This window comes from Macaca thibetana, chromosome 20 (genome assembly GCF_024542745.1).
Source record: "Macaca thibetana thibetana isolate TM-01 chromosome 20, ASM2454274v1, whole genome shotgun sequence".
NCBI classification, from domain to species: Eukaryota; Metazoa; Chordata; class Mammalia; order Primates; family Cercopithecidae; genus Macaca; species Macaca thibetana.
In genome coordinates, this window is record NC_065597.1 from 50141054 (window position 1) to 50155560 (window position 14507).

The window sequence follows — 14507 nt, forward strand, 5'->3', positions numbered from 1 at the left end:
GTAATACATACTCTTGCTTTAAAAAGTTTCGCAGCACAAGCTCATTCCTGTAATCCCAGCATTTTGGGAGGCCGAGGTGGGCGGATCACCTGAGGTCAGGAGCTCGATACCAGCCTAGCCAACATGGTAAAACCCTATCTCTACTGAAAATACAAAAACTAGCTGAGCGTGGTGGTGGGCGCCTGTAATCTCAACTCCTCGGGAGGCTAAGGCAGGTGAATTGCTTGAACCCGGAGGTGGAGGTTGCAGTGAGCCAAGATTGCGCTACTGCACTCCGGCCTGGGCGAGAGTGAGACTGTCTCAAAAGACATGACTGTCTCACAGCATGAAAGGTACCACAGCGCTGGACATGTCCTTCCACTGCTTCCAGTGCTCAGAGGCTTCCTGGTGCCGCAGGAGAAAGGCCCTGCTGTCCCCGGCCACAGGCCCTGTGTGATCTGGCTCCCTTCCCCACCGCAGCCTTTCTGCCCTCCTTCCTTCCCTGGCTGATCAGTGTCCATTCAGCTGAGCCCCCGGCCATACTGTGGGTGCCCCCTCCTCAGACTGATGGACCTGGATGGTGGCCCCTGGGCTGTGAACGTCCTGCTGGCAGGGCCAGGGGAGGTGGGTGACAGAGAGGTCAAAGCCCCGGCCTTGTGGTACAACTCTGGGTGAGTCAGTTCACCTCTCTGCGTCTCAGCCTCTTTCCCTGTGCCCAGAGAGCTGCTGGAGGGTGGATTCATGATGACAAAGGGTGCCCGGGACAGGGCCTCTCCATGCTGAGGGCTTGCTGCAAGCCGCCCTTCTCACCCTGGTTGTTGTTATTCTTACTGTTCCAGCCCAGGACCTAGCACAAGCCTGGCATGTAAGTGAGGATGAGTGGACACTGAATAAAAAAAGAAAGGAATAAAGCTCCACCTAAGACGTGTGGGGACGCAAAGGGACAGAGGCCTCTCGCGGGGCACTGGGGACGAGGTAGAAGGGCTGAGATGGGATGGGATGTGCGTGCAGCGGGAGCTTAGTGCACGTTCTGAGCACGTCATTGAGTGATACACTGAAGGTGCTGATCCAGACTCTCATCGGGAGGCAGCGAGCAAAGACAGGAAGCCCGCGGCAGCCTCCGTGGTTGCAGATAGCATCTCCCCGGCCCTCCTGCCTCACAACGCCCTCCATCTGTTGTCTGTTTGTCTTCCAAGTACTCCAGGAAGAAAGAAGCCACACGGCACTGGCATTCACCCAAGAGGCTGCAGCCTCCGCCCGTGTCTGGGGTTGCTGTCCCCTGTGTTGAGATGGGATGGAATTATTCAAGCAAGCTACGTTTTTTTGATGAGGCCCCCCATCACACCCCTTTTTTGGTCTGTTTATTTCCAGGCAATGCCACTGTAGATAAGTTGGAGGACTTCATCAACAACATTAACAGTGTCTTGGAGTCCTTGTATATTGAGATAAAGAGAGGAGTCACGGAAGATGACGGGAGACCCATTTATGCGTTGGTGAGTGCCCAGCAGAGCCCTCTAGTGGCGTTTTTGAGGAGCTGGAACAGGGCCCAGGCAGCCCGTGTTTGCTTTGGTTTGATTTCTCTTTTGGACAGTTCTTTGTAAAGAAGTCACTCCAAATGTATGGAATATTAGGAATAAAGGGAGAAACGGTTTTTTACTTAGAATAAGACATAGAAGCGATGAAAAGAAACAGTGTGTAGGAGTGTCAAGGATTGCGACCCACGTGGGGTCTTCAGTGGTTTTCAGATTTACTCTCACAGGTAGGGATCAGGGTGAAACACAGGAGTGGGAAGCTGACATGCCCCATCCCTGGCTAGGAGACACCTCGGGCTGGTCAGAGGACATCTGGCTGCTCCCAGCCAGGCTCACACTCAGAAAGGAGCACTCTAGTCCAGGGTTTCCAAAACATTACACAGGCAAAGAACTATGGAAATGCTGGTCAGACACGGCAAAGCAGATTTCCTTGCTGTCGGACTTCTCAGTGCCTTTTGCATTTGAAGCTCCATTAACATGTAGACAAATCTCCCAAATTTATCTGAGTTTGGAAAATACTGCACACCCTCTGGAGTTCTGAAACTTCTGAGGGTCTAGCATGTTGACTGAGCTAAAGAATAAAGTCTGTAGTATATGCCTGGTTACAGATCCATCCTGCGGCTCGCAGTGCCTGGATACAGGAGCTCAGTGACTGGCCAGAGACGGAGGAGGGGAGGGAGGGAGAGCCAGCGACACGTTAACCAACACGCGAAGGGCACAGCCTGACTGTTGCGCTGACTTATTTCTTAGGTGAATCTTGCTACAACTTCAATTTCCAAAATGGCTACGGATTTTGCAGAGAATGAACTGGATCTGTTTAGAAAGGCTGTAAGTAGAGTAATCCCCGTCGCCCATTGGCTGGGCTTCTTATGGGAAAGTTCTGTCTCAGTCGTTAGAAGTGGCAACTGCAGTCTTCAAGGATCACTGGGGGGACGTGGGCCACCACTGCTGTCTGAGGAAAGGCTTTGCAGGGAGATATCACTGTCTACCCATCTGGAATTCACAGCTGTCAGGGGCCCCCATGGCTGCCTGGGAAGGAAGTGCTGGGCCAGGTGTGAGCCCCAGCTGGATGGGCAAGAGCAGGGCCTCACTGGTAGTAACAGGCGTTCCTACCTGGCTGCTGTAAGTGCCATCTGGGAAAGGCAGCAGCAGCAGCAGCATCACCTGGGAGCTTGTTAGAAAGGCCCAGTCCCAGTCCCTACCCTAGACTGCTGAGTCCGAATCTGCATTTTTGCCAGGTGCCCACTGAATCATTTGCATGTGCACATTTGAGCGGCATTGCTCTACCAGGCTTCAGAGCTACTTGCTCGGCCCTCTGGTCAAACATATGGCTAAGAGTGGTTCTCAGGCCTACATAACTGCAGAGGTGAGAAAGAATTCAGACATTTCAGCCCCACTTGCGATCTGTCGAATCCGAATCTCTGAGAACCAGGTGTTGGAATCATTCCTTTGAGGTCTTCTCCTGGGGTTTATTAGCTGCCAGGGTTGAGGAGCAGGTGCTGAGCTGAGCACACATCTGCGTGTGCAGGAACCTGTCTTCTCCAGAGGAAGCCTGCCGTGTCTGTCTCTCGCTGCCTCTGAGGCCAGCTGTGAGGCAAGGTGACCCTTATTGATTTGGGGACATTAAGATGATTTATTTGGGAGGATGTTATCGAAGTGACCTCTGAGTCAAAAGAACTGAGCACAGTCCTGACTCTTGATGCATATTACATTGTTTTCCCCGTATACCATGCCAGTGTGCCGTTCTGCCTGTGATCCGAGTGGTCTTACTGCACCCTGCCAGACTTAGTATTACCATTGAAAAGTTATTTTTGCCATTTTAATAGAGAAGCATGGTACCTGCTCTTTCTTCCAGCTGGAACTAATTATTGACTCAGAAACTGGCTTTGCGTCTTCCACAAACATTTTGAACCTGGTTGATCAACTTAAAGGCAAGAAGATGAGGAAGAAGGAAGCGGAGCAGGTGCTGCAGAAGTTTGTCCAAAACAAGTGGCTAATTGAGGTACTACTGTCTCATGGTTTTCCAGTCTGGCTCACTCTTTTGAGTGAATAGCAGTTTTGTCTCCAAAATCGTATTTCTAGCCAACTGATGTCTGTGGAGCCCAGCCTTCTCAGATCCCTTATCTGCTTTCACGCATTCCAGCAGTGACCCCATGGGGAGGATCTGGGCCTCACCTCTCCTGCCTCCCACTCCCTGTTCACCCGCATGATGTGTTGAGGATGCCACAGCCAGAATGGCAGAGCCAGGAGCTGCACCCGGGATTTGGGCCCCGGGACCAAGCCTCTAGCCCACAGACTGCAAGGCAGAGGCAGTTCCGTGGCTGAGAGTGTGGCTGTGATGTCTGACCCGGGTCTGAACCCTGAGCCAGGTGACCTCAGGTTCCCTGTAAGAGGGAAGTTGTCGTTTCCCCTTTGGGGCTGGGTGTGTCAGGAGCAGGAATGGGACCTCACAGTAACGTGCTCCGTGCTGCGCTGGCTGGCTCGCGGGGGAGGCAGCAGAGGAATTGGCGACGTTACCACTGTTGTTTTTGTCAGCAGTGAGTTCCTCAGGGTCAGTGCTTAGAAGAGGCACAGGCAAGCTTTAGGAAAGGAGCTGTGACGTCTGGGACAGGCCCCACTGCAGCTCCAGTTTCTAGATGCTGCCCCGCCCCCACGTCTAGTCCTGCTGAATGGAGCAGAACAAATGTTTCAGTTCTTTTTCCACAAAAGGCACCCCTGTTTTCAACAGCGTAGTGTTTGCTGAGTTGACCATTGCTGTGCCCTCCCAGGTGCTCGTGCCCGTGTGTGTTGAGGACGCGCTCACGTCGGGTTCCCGCTTCCTTACTTGGTGGTCGGACTTGTGGCCAGAGGCTGCTGCTTGTGGCTGCAGCGACTCTCCACTTCCTGTTCAGGAGGCTTGCCTCCGGATTGGGGAAGTCTGTGTTCTGAGTTACTAATTTCTGTGTAGGGTGGGCCTGTACCAGGAACCTGACCCAAATTCAGTTCCTGGGGTACCTGATGGGAAGAAAGGGTGGAGAGGTCACGGGGTGAGGTCAGAGGTCACAGGGGTGAGGTCAGGGCTGGGAGCTCCTGGTGAGTGCAGGATCTGCTGGGCACATTCCCGTATGTCCTGTCTCGGAGGCTGCCTGCTGTCCTGCAGTGGCTCCATAGCTTAGTTTTTAGCTGACAGCTCAGGGGTCTGGATGACATCGGACAACAACTCAGGGGTCTGGATGACATTGGACACCCTGAGAGTGGCAGGACCGAGTTCAGGCCCCAGTTTGGGGACTGCAGCTCCCATCAATGGCTTTGTCACAGTTTTTCTTGCCCTCCGGGCTATATTTGGTACTAGAGAATGTTCTAGGGTCTGCTGAGGTTATAACTGACCATTCTCACTTGTGGTGCAGCCCCTCTTAGGGCCAAGTTTTTTTTTTTTTTTTTTTGAGATGGAGTTTCGCTCTTGTTGCCCAGGCTGGAGTGCAATGGTACAATCTCGGCTCACTGCAACCTCCACCTCCTGCTTCAAGTGATTTTCCTGCCTCAGCCTCCCAAATAGCTGGGATTACAAGCATGTGCCACCATGCCTGGCTAATTTTTGTATTTTTAATAGAGACGGGGTTTCTCCATATTGACAAGGCTAGTCTCGAACTCCTGACCTCAGGTGATCTGCCTATCTCGGCCTCCCAAAGTGCTGGGATTACAGGTGTGAGCCACTGTGCCCAGCCATGGGCCAAGTTTCTTAAAGGCAAGGGTTATGACCTCTTCATGGCTGATTCCCATTGCAGAATCTAGTGCGTGGCACCTCAGGCGCTCAATAAATGCTTGCTGATTGGATGACTGAACGGGTGGATGAGGTTACAGAGGAACAGAGTTTAAAACTTACAAAAAATGTTACAGGAAATACCTGTTCATTATAGGAGGATTACAACATGTCAAGATGCATAAAGAAACCCACTGAAGTCACCTGTTATCCCAGCCCCTAGAGCCAAGTGCCCCAACATTCCATTTCACAACACTTTGCAGCCTGCTTTGCACCCAAGAGCATGCGTGCCTAGCACACGCCACCACCATTGTGCATGGCTTGCAGGGCGTGCCCCCAGCTTTATGATTTGACTTGCCCTTTGTCTGCCCTTGGTGTCTGGAGAGGGCTGTGGTGGATAGGAGAGGCACCGCCCTTGGAGTCTGTGGGGGTGAGCTGTGGCTGCAGGCGCTTGTACTCTGTGCCTTTCTCAGTTCGGTGGCAGTGCTGGCACCGCCTTCTGCAGGGCGCCTCTGAGCTCGAGGGAGGGTGGATAGAGGATCCGGGAGCTGCCACCTGCAGGAGCGCTGCAGAAGTAGCAGGGGGCCCTCAGCACTGGTGCTGGGCAGTCGCCCTGGAGAGGCTTCTTGTTGACTGCCTGGCCTGCTGGGGCCCTGAGGAGGACGAAGGAACAAAGCTCATGTGGCAAGGGCTGCGTAGTGAGACTCCTCCAGGTTCCTCTGCCGCCTGTGGCAAGCAGCTTCTTGTTGCAGAGACTGTTTCCTCATCTGCAGGATGGAGACACTGCCAGCTCCAGGTTTCTGTGAGGGTCCAGTGCTCTCTGACCTACATGGCCTGGTAAGGGTTGCCCTGAGGTCTGTGGCACTCTGGAGGAACCGCTGAGAACAGGGGTGGGGTGCTCATGTACCCAGGACAGGTCTTCCTAGGGCAGCACCTCGATCAGAGAGACCACACGTCAGCGTCTGATCCTTGGCTTCTCAGACACAGGGCTTCCCACAGAAACAGCCAGGGGTCCACTGCCAAGGCCCTTCCAGGTGGGCATATCACCCCAAGGACATGTCACTCCTAGACAGCCAGTCCTGTGCGAGACTGGCTCAGCATGGAGGTGCTGAGGCAGCTGCCGGTCCAGGAGAAGGCCCAGGGGTGGTGGGTGGTTGGGGTCAGCAGAGAGGCTTCTGAGAGCAAGCGCGGCTCATGGGAGCTGGACGTCTGCTGATGGACGCACCTCCATACACCCCAGGACTGCTCCCTACAAGAGGTCCTGACTTCCAAGTGTCGTGGCGAGGTGCCTGGGAGATTGCCTGGGCTCTCGTCTTCTCTGAGGGCTAGGGCACCCCTCCTACCCCTTCCCTGATGGGCCCACAGAGGACTGAGTGGGTCATGAATGGTGAGCCTTGGGTGCAGTTTCAGGTGCATAGTAGGTGTTCAGTAAATGCAGCTTGGCTGGGCACAGTGGCTCACACCTGTAATTCCAGCACTTTGGGAGGCTGAGGCAGGTAGATCACTTGAAGTCAGGAGTTTGAGACCAGCCTGGCCGACATGGTGAAACCCTGTCTCTACTAAAAATATAAAAAATTAGCTGGGTGTGGTGGCGGGCACCTGTAATCCCAGCTACTCGGGAGGCTGAGGCAGTAGAATCACTTGAACCCTGGAGGCAAAGGTTGCAGTGAGCTGAGATTGTGCCATTGCACTCCAGCCTGGGCAACAAGAGTGAAACTGTCTCAAAAATAAGTAAATTTAAAAAAATAATAAAAATAAATGCACCTCCTGCCTCAGTCTAAGCTTGAACTTGCTCACAGTGTGAGGCACTCCTCTGGGATCAGTGCAAGGTCTACTTCATCTTCCTGTGGGCCTGCCAAGTGCTGGGCCCCACAGCAGGTGCTGCGGACACTGGAGTGAGCGCAACCAGAGCTGGTGGCCACTCCCACGGGGCCGTGGTCTGGAGGGAGAGCCCAAGAGCAGTGAGACGGTCATCCCACTGCAGTCCAGGTACAGATGGAAAGGAAACATGGCTTTATGACAGCTGTCCCAGAGGAACTGGCCCTCAGCTGCTGAGTAAGTGACACTCAAGCTGAAGGCTGTGTGGGAGTTGCCTGGAGCCTGGGGTGGGAGGATCATCAGCCCAGCAATGGCCCTGTGGCCAGTGAGTGTGCTCAAGAAGCTACGGCCAGGGCCATCTGAGCACAAAGATTGCTGGGGAGAGCAGACGAGGGCAACCCGGGAGATACATGCATTAGGGGCTTGGCTCTTGGACCTAAGGGTGGTGGGAAGCCCTCGGGCGGGGGTGAGGTGGGAGTGACAGGGCCAGGCTTGTTTTGTAGCAAGCACATTGCTGGAGGAGAGTGGGCTCAGAGAGCTGCAGGAACAGGGGAGGGTGGAAGAGGGTGGAGGCTGGGGAGGTGGGGTGCCGTGATGGATCTGGAGGAGGGTGGAAGGCAGCAGTGACCGGGGATGTGAGGTGCCGTGATGGATCTGGAGGGGAGGGTGGAAGTGGGTGGTAGCCAGGGAGGTGGGGTGCCATGATGGATTTGGGAGTTTTGGGGAAGGTAACAGCCATGGGACCGAGGACCGAGGACTGAGGACGGCCTGAGGGCTGGTCACATCCTCCCATTGCCCACAGCACTTGGAGAACACAAAGCCCCTGTGCACCAACAGCCGCGGTGCAGGGCATAAGCACCTGGTACCCTGGCCTCCCTCCACTGCTCCCGCAGCGGCTGTCCCTGCCCCAACCCCATGCCTCTACCCTGCCTCCCTTCTTGTGCTCACCCAGCCCCTCTACTGGTGTTCCAGAGTGAATGCACTGCAAGCCCAGGTTATGCAAGCACACCCCCTCCACACTGCACTCTGGGGATGGAGGCAGGAATGGGGTGGGGGGGCTCTACCTGTCAGAAACAGGAGTGGGCCGGGTACGGTGGCTCATGCCTGCAGTCCCAGCACTTTGGAAGACCAAGGTGGGTGGATCACCTGAGGTCGGGAGTTCAAGACCAGCCTGGTCAACATGGCAAAACCCCATCTCTACTAAAAATACAAAATTAGCCGGTGGTGGCACACACCTGTAATCCCAGCTACTCTGGAGGCTGAGGCAGAAGAATTGCTTGAACCCAGAACACGGAAGTTGCATTGAGCCAAGATCATGCCATTGCACTCCACCCTGGGCAACAAGAGCAAAACTCCATCTCAAAAAAAAAAAACCAAAAAACCAAAAAACAAAAACGGGAGTGACAGCTCTTGCTTGTAAAAATTAGAAAATAACAGGAAAGGCAGCTGAGCACTCGAGTGACTCGCAGGCTTCAGTGACACCATCTCCTGGCGCGGTTCACGTCCGATGCATGAGCTGACTGTGGAGAAACTGGAATCAGCCTGCATGGGTCCGTGTCCTGGGTCCGTGTCATTTGCCTCCCTTGGGTCTCCCTCAGTGCTGCCTCTCTCCTGTGACCTGGCAGGCGGGTCAGCCTGGGGAGCTGTGTTATTCATGTGCTTCCTGGTTCTCCCAGGGTGTTCAGGATGCATGATGGGTGACCGCACCCTGGCGTGGGAACCAGGAGGCCTGGCTTCCGTTGGAGGCTCCACTGCCCATGGTGTGATGGGGCCCGTCTGCCCTCTCCAGACTCCTTCCAGCTCCGTCTGTAAAGTGATGTGGCCGGAAATGATCTCTGAGGGTCCCTACTGCAGTTGGAGGCAGAAATGCTGGGAGGCACCGGGGATGCTGCTTTTTGGGAGTGGGATGGGTGGCGGATGGAAGCAGTGGGTGCTCGGGTTTGTGCCCTGGGGAGACTGACCCCTTGTGGGCCTCAGCGTCCTCATCTGCAGGAGGGCTGTGACTGCCTCGCTCGGGGCTGCTGTGCAGACAGAGCAGTCACGTCTGAAGGCACAACAGGTGCTGAGAAAAGGGCGGTGTCGGGGAGCTGTGCCTCCATGCCTTTTGGGCCTTTGCCTCAGTTTCCCTTGCTGAGGCTCTGCCAGGGGGACGTGGCTGATGCCCGTTGTCTGGGGTTGATGCAAAGGTGCCTAGACCCTTGTGTCTTCCTGAGCACAGGGCTGTGGGATCACAGAGGGAACAGAGGTAGTGAATGGGGAGAGGGCCTGGCTGAGGGTGGCCACCTCCCGTGTGTCCCTGCAGAAGGAAGGGGAGTTCACCCTGCATGGCCGGGCCATCCTGGAAATGGAGCAATACATCCGGGAGACGTACCCCGACGCGGTGAAGATCTGTAATATCTGTCACAGCCTCCTCATCCAGGTACCCGCTGGGCAGGGCATGGGAGCTCATTGCTGGGCCCTCAGCTCCTGGGGCTCTGCACAGGTACTTCCCGAATCCTGGCTCTGGACCCAGCCCTCCTGCACTGCCGGCGCCTCCTCCCACAAGAGCTCCTGGAGGCCATCTCCCAGGACGTGTCAGAGGATGCCTCCCCACGGTGGCCTGCAGGGACGCACTGCCTCTCTCCTCCCTGGTTCTGCTGCTGGGGTCCAAGGGCTCTCGCTTACTTTATTTTTCTCAGGAAGGTTGAGTGTTCTGTGCAACCTGCATTATTTTGGCAGTTTTGTGGCAGAGTATTTGGCAGAGTGTCTCTATCAATTGCTGCTTTCCGCAGTGGTCTACTCCAGTTTGCAGGGCTTTGCAACCACTGAACCAGCGTGGACACTGATGTGTCTTTCAGTTTCTGTCGTTTTGCAGCTGTAGCTGTTTGTAATTGCAATTGCTCTCATGGGCCTCGTACACCCGTATCCTTGGGCACATGGTGATTATTTCCTTGGGCGGGGTTTCTGGGACAAAGTGCAATTTTTTTTTGAAAGCTTTTGATCCACATCAGCAAATAAGCTTCTGAAAAGCTGTGGCTGTCCACATGCCACCTGCAGGATCTGAGTGCGGGAGCTTGCCAGCCCTCGGCTTCTGTCACTGCGTTCATGTGTTCAGAATTGTTTAGTAAAACCCACTGCAACAAACAAGCAAACAAACAAAAGACTCCCCTGCACTAAGGCGTTTGGGATTTTTCAGTATTAATCTGGGGACTGGAAGATAACCCGATGCCACCAGCTGCCCATTTTCCTTGTGGCTTCCCCGGAGGTTTGCAGAACACAGAGGTGTGCACCAGCTCTGCCGTCATTGGCCTTTCTTGTTTCAGGGTCAAAGCTGCGAAACCTGTGGGATCAGGATGCACTTACCCTGCGTGGCCAAGTACTTCCAGTCAAACGCCGAACCGCGCTGCCCCCACTGCAACGACTACTGGCCCCACGAGATCCCAGGTGCGTGGGCCCTGAGGTGCTCATGGGAAGGGCTGGGCCAGCAGGATGCAGGGCCTGCAGGATGCAGGGCCTGGTGCTGGGGAAGCCCTTGGAGGCAGGGCCCTGAAAGGCTCCAGGGTGTGTGGGGGTCCGCGTTAGCAGCCTGAATCCTAGAAGCAGCCACTGCAGGAAGTAAAGGCTGAGCTGCGTGCACCGTTCCAGAGGACTTTCTAGAACCCAGCAGAAATTCCAACGCTTATGAGCATTTTGTCTAGACAAGGCTCCCTCTCTGGCAGCCCTCTCAGGAGGGGGATGTGACAGCCATGTCCACAGCTCCCTCAGTTTGTTCCTCTCTGAATTGGGGCTAACTCTGCCTCACGGGCTGGGGAGGGTTGGCAGTGAAGAATGGTGTAGACCTAGGACAGAGTCCTTGGCACAGGAGACGTAGCTGCTGGCTCGAGCTGGTGCTCCTGTGCTGCCAGCCCCTCCGTTCACTGTCTTTCCTGCCTTTTCTGTCTACAGAAGTCTTCGACCCTGAGAAGCAGAGGGAGGCTGGTATCTCAAAATCGAACAAAAAGTCCCTGCGGTCCAGGCAGCATTAGCCGTCGTGCTCTGCTGAGGGACTGGCTGCCTTGGGTGGCCTGATCGCCGCAGCCCTTCTTGGAAGAGAGGCGTCCGTGTTTCAGGTTCCATGCGAGTCACCTCTTTCTTCTTAATGTGGACTGTCCACAGCTTTGGAATAAACTGTCCTGGAAGTTGCTGCAGCCCCTGTCTGTGTTCTCGAGCCTGTGTGTGAGGCTCTGTGTCGTGGCCTTGCCTTCTTTCCTGGAGTTCGGTCATCACTCAGAACCCCTGGGTTTGGGCTCCAGCAGGTGAAACCAGCAGAGCCCCCAGCAACGGCTCAGGACAGCTCACTGTCCTTGCTCAGGGCAGCCTTGCCTCCAGTCCCAGCTGTGACCAGCTGTCCCAGCAGGATTGGGCTGGCCCACACCTGGATGTGTGAACCTTGGCCTCCCCAACTCCCCAGTCTGGACTCTCCCCTGGCCCAAGGTGCCACTGGCCTGAATGGGCTGAGGCTGGGCGTTTGGTCGGGACACGTGCTCTCCCTCCCTGGACCCTCTGTTCCCTGTGGGTGCCCGGCAGCCCCGCCATCCAGCAGCCCCAGCCGGGACCGGGAGTCAGCCTCAATGCTTCCTCTCCCTGACCCTCCTGCATCCCACTGTCACCAGATCCTGTCCAGCCCAGCTGCCAGTAGCCCTCCGGCCCTGCCGCTGCTGCCTCAGGCTGAGTGCCAGCCCCGGCCCACACCCTGCCTCCATGCTCCCTGTGGAAGACCCCCGGACGCCCCCACTGCTGCAGCAGGGCTGTGGCCCCTGGTGAGGCCCCTGCTCGTCCGTCACCGCCTCCCCCCACCCACTGCTCAGGGTGCAGTGCTTCCTTCGTCAGCTCGGGAGCCTCTGCACAGAGCGCCCTGGGCCTGCGCACCCTCCCCTCTGGTGTCCGGCTTTGTTTCCTGGCTAGCACCCGGTCGCCCTTTGGCACTGGTCAGCCCCTCGCTCCCTGCGCTTCCTCCCTCCTCATACTTGTTAAGTCCCCATCTTCATGCCTCTCTTGAACCCCAGCATCAGTCAGGATGCTTCAGTCTGAGAAAAGCCAACTCAGACTGGCTGAAACAAGGAAGGACTTGGCCACAGGGGACTTGAGAGGCCTGGTCTAGGGGCTCCAGCGAGGTCACCACACAGCCATATTTCTGTGTCTACTGCACATTCACTGGGCTGGCTGCATGCTTGGGGCCTACGAGGTGGTTTCCCAGAAATCCAGCTTTCTTCATGGTAGCAAAATAGCTGCCATGCTCTGGGCCTCACACATCATGCCCGGGATCGGGAGGAAGAGGGAGGCTCTCACTTGGCTCCCACACCCTTGCAAGCATCCTCATGGCCCATAGCTCCCACACGGACACCTGCGAGGTGGGGACAGGATGATCCGACTGGCATTGGAAAAACACACCCACCCCGAAGACAGGGGTGGGGCCGTCCCTCTCAGGCCACGTGGCTGAGGGAGCAGGGACCTTTCCCTAAGCAAATTGAAGGTGTGATTGCATCTTCGATAGCCTCAGAGGCAGCGGGGAGTGAACGTGGACACTGAATTGGTGGCTCGCCTCCCCCGCTGCAGGCAGGAATATCCCCCTTTGTTCACCTCCATCAACCCAGGGTAGAGCAGGTATCCGAGGCTCAGTGAACCAATGACCCCTGCTGGTGGGAGGCTCACCCTCCCAGAACCAAGTCTGGGCTCCTGAGCCCTCAAGCCCACCTTCCCATCAGTGAGGCAGCCGGGGACCCAGTCCAGCCCTTCGTCAGTGGGCACAGACACGCCCATTGGTAAGCCCAGTGTGTTCAGCCAGTGCCAGCCCCAGCTGGCCTCACCGGAACAGGGGTTTTTTGGAAACGTATGAGGTGGCTTGCAGAAAGGACAGGAAGGCAAGACCAGTCTAGAATGGCAGACCTTGGAATAAGGGTCATGGATGTCAAGACAATTCTGTGACAGTGGGTGCTGCTGCCACAGGGGGTCAGCTCCAGCCTGTCTACGCTCCTCCCGACGTGCCCTCAAGGTGCCAGTCCAGGGAGGACTGTACAGACCTTCCAGGACCGCGTCCCTGGGGCAGAGGTCATTCTCCAGGGTGCAATCAGTGTGCCGTTCTGGAAGAAGGGAAGATGGACGCCAGGAGGCAAAAAGCCAACCAGCAAATACCGCCTTCAGGAGGGGCCAGGGCAGCTCATGACTGACCCAGTTGTCCCGTGGTTCTGGGCGTTCATTCTCTGTGCTCGAGTCAGTCCTGGCTGGGGACTCCGGAAGCCTCTGGGCACTTCACCACTGGGGACACCGGCCCCCCTGCTGCTCGTCTCTCCTGCCTCCAACACCTCCATGATGACACTGATGTGAACATCCCACAACACACTGGCACTCACCCAAAACCCTTGTGAGTTCCAGACACTGGCCTGGCATTCAAAGCCTTTATTACCCCGCCAGCCTTCTCTTTCACTGCCATGCTCCCCCGCCGGTGCCCCGACCTTATCACTCAGGAATTACGGACTGGCCTGCTTCCCAGGGTCCCCTTGTAGGCCCTTGTCTGCACAGCAGCTGCAGACCTGTCCCTCCCAGGCTGAGCCCCCCAGTGCCTTCCCCTGCTGGTCCCCCAGGCCCCATGGCCTTGATATCCCCCTTCCTACCATCCCCCCTCTCTGCCCCAGCCGCCCTGACTCCTACCTCCCCTGTCCCCAGACTGGGGCTTTCCTGTCTCAGGGCTGCTGTACCTGCTGTCACGAGCTGGGCCTCAAGTCTCATGGCCGATTCTGGATTCCTAGTCAAGCTCTTGCTCTTCAAATGTCAACTATCAAAAAACTCTGGCCCCACCAGTCCATCCCTGGCTGCCATTTTCCACCCTGTCACCCTGCTCTGTTGCTTTCATGGCACTAATCACGGCGTGACACTGTCTTCTTGTATTCCCATGTCCTTATTTCCCCCCCCGCACCCCAGCCTGATGCCATTATGTTAAAATACCATGAGGGCAGGGGCCTCATCTGGTCAGTGACAGGCCTGCTAGCTGTGTCCTGTGTCTGTGATGGCAGTATCAGTGTCCTGACTGCTGTGGCCACATCTCAGGCAGGGGCTCGTGCACGTGCCTCTCCTTGGTCTGTGACCAACTGTTCGGCGCTTGGGTTCCAAGCTGGCTTCAGAGTCCACCTTCCTCAGAGGGCTGAAGTCACCCTCAGACTGGGATTCGTAGGAACGCTGGAACCTCACCCACAGGGCAGGGCCATTTCCCCTTTTCCCGTTCCTCATCTGACAAGGGACATTTGCCGAAAGCCTCCTGGCCAGGATACCATACGTTAATGAACGTGGCCTCCCGTGCCCAGCTTTCTGTCACGCTACGCTACAGATGGGCCATGGGGCCTGCCAGCTGGAGCGGATGGAGCGGCTGGGCCACTGGGAGCTGAGGCCACAACCCGCCTGTCCTTCCGCTGGGGAAGGGGTGTGAG

The 14507-nt window shown here is 56.2% G+C and overlaps 1 protein-coding gene across 2 annotated transcripts in view; it reads left to right on the forward strand.

The window, feature by feature from the left end:
* NSMCE1 (NSE1 homolog, SMC5-SMC6 complex component) overlaps positions 1-11234 on the forward strand; it is a 369302-nt gene extending 358068 nt beyond the window's left edge. Inside the window, exons 4-9 of one of the 2 annotated variants that reach the window (XM_050773999.1) lie at positions 1351-1472; positions 2262-2339; positions 3367-3513; positions 9371-9487; positions 10371-10491; positions 10993-11234. In XM_050773999.1, coding sequence (XP_050629956.1) covers positions 1351-1472; positions 2262-2339; positions 3367-3513; positions 9371-9487; positions 10371-10491; positions 10993-11072 — 665 coding nt within the window. In that variant the 3' untranslated portion in view covers positions 11073-11234. Of the gene's footprint in view, positions 1-1350; positions 1473-2261; positions 2340-3366; positions 3514-4279; positions 7118-9370; positions 9488-10370; positions 10492-10992 lie in introns of those variants that run through there. The other variant, XM_050774000.1, reaches the window with a different exon arrangement.
* The last annotated feature ends 3273 nt before the right edge of the window (positions 11235-14507 follow it).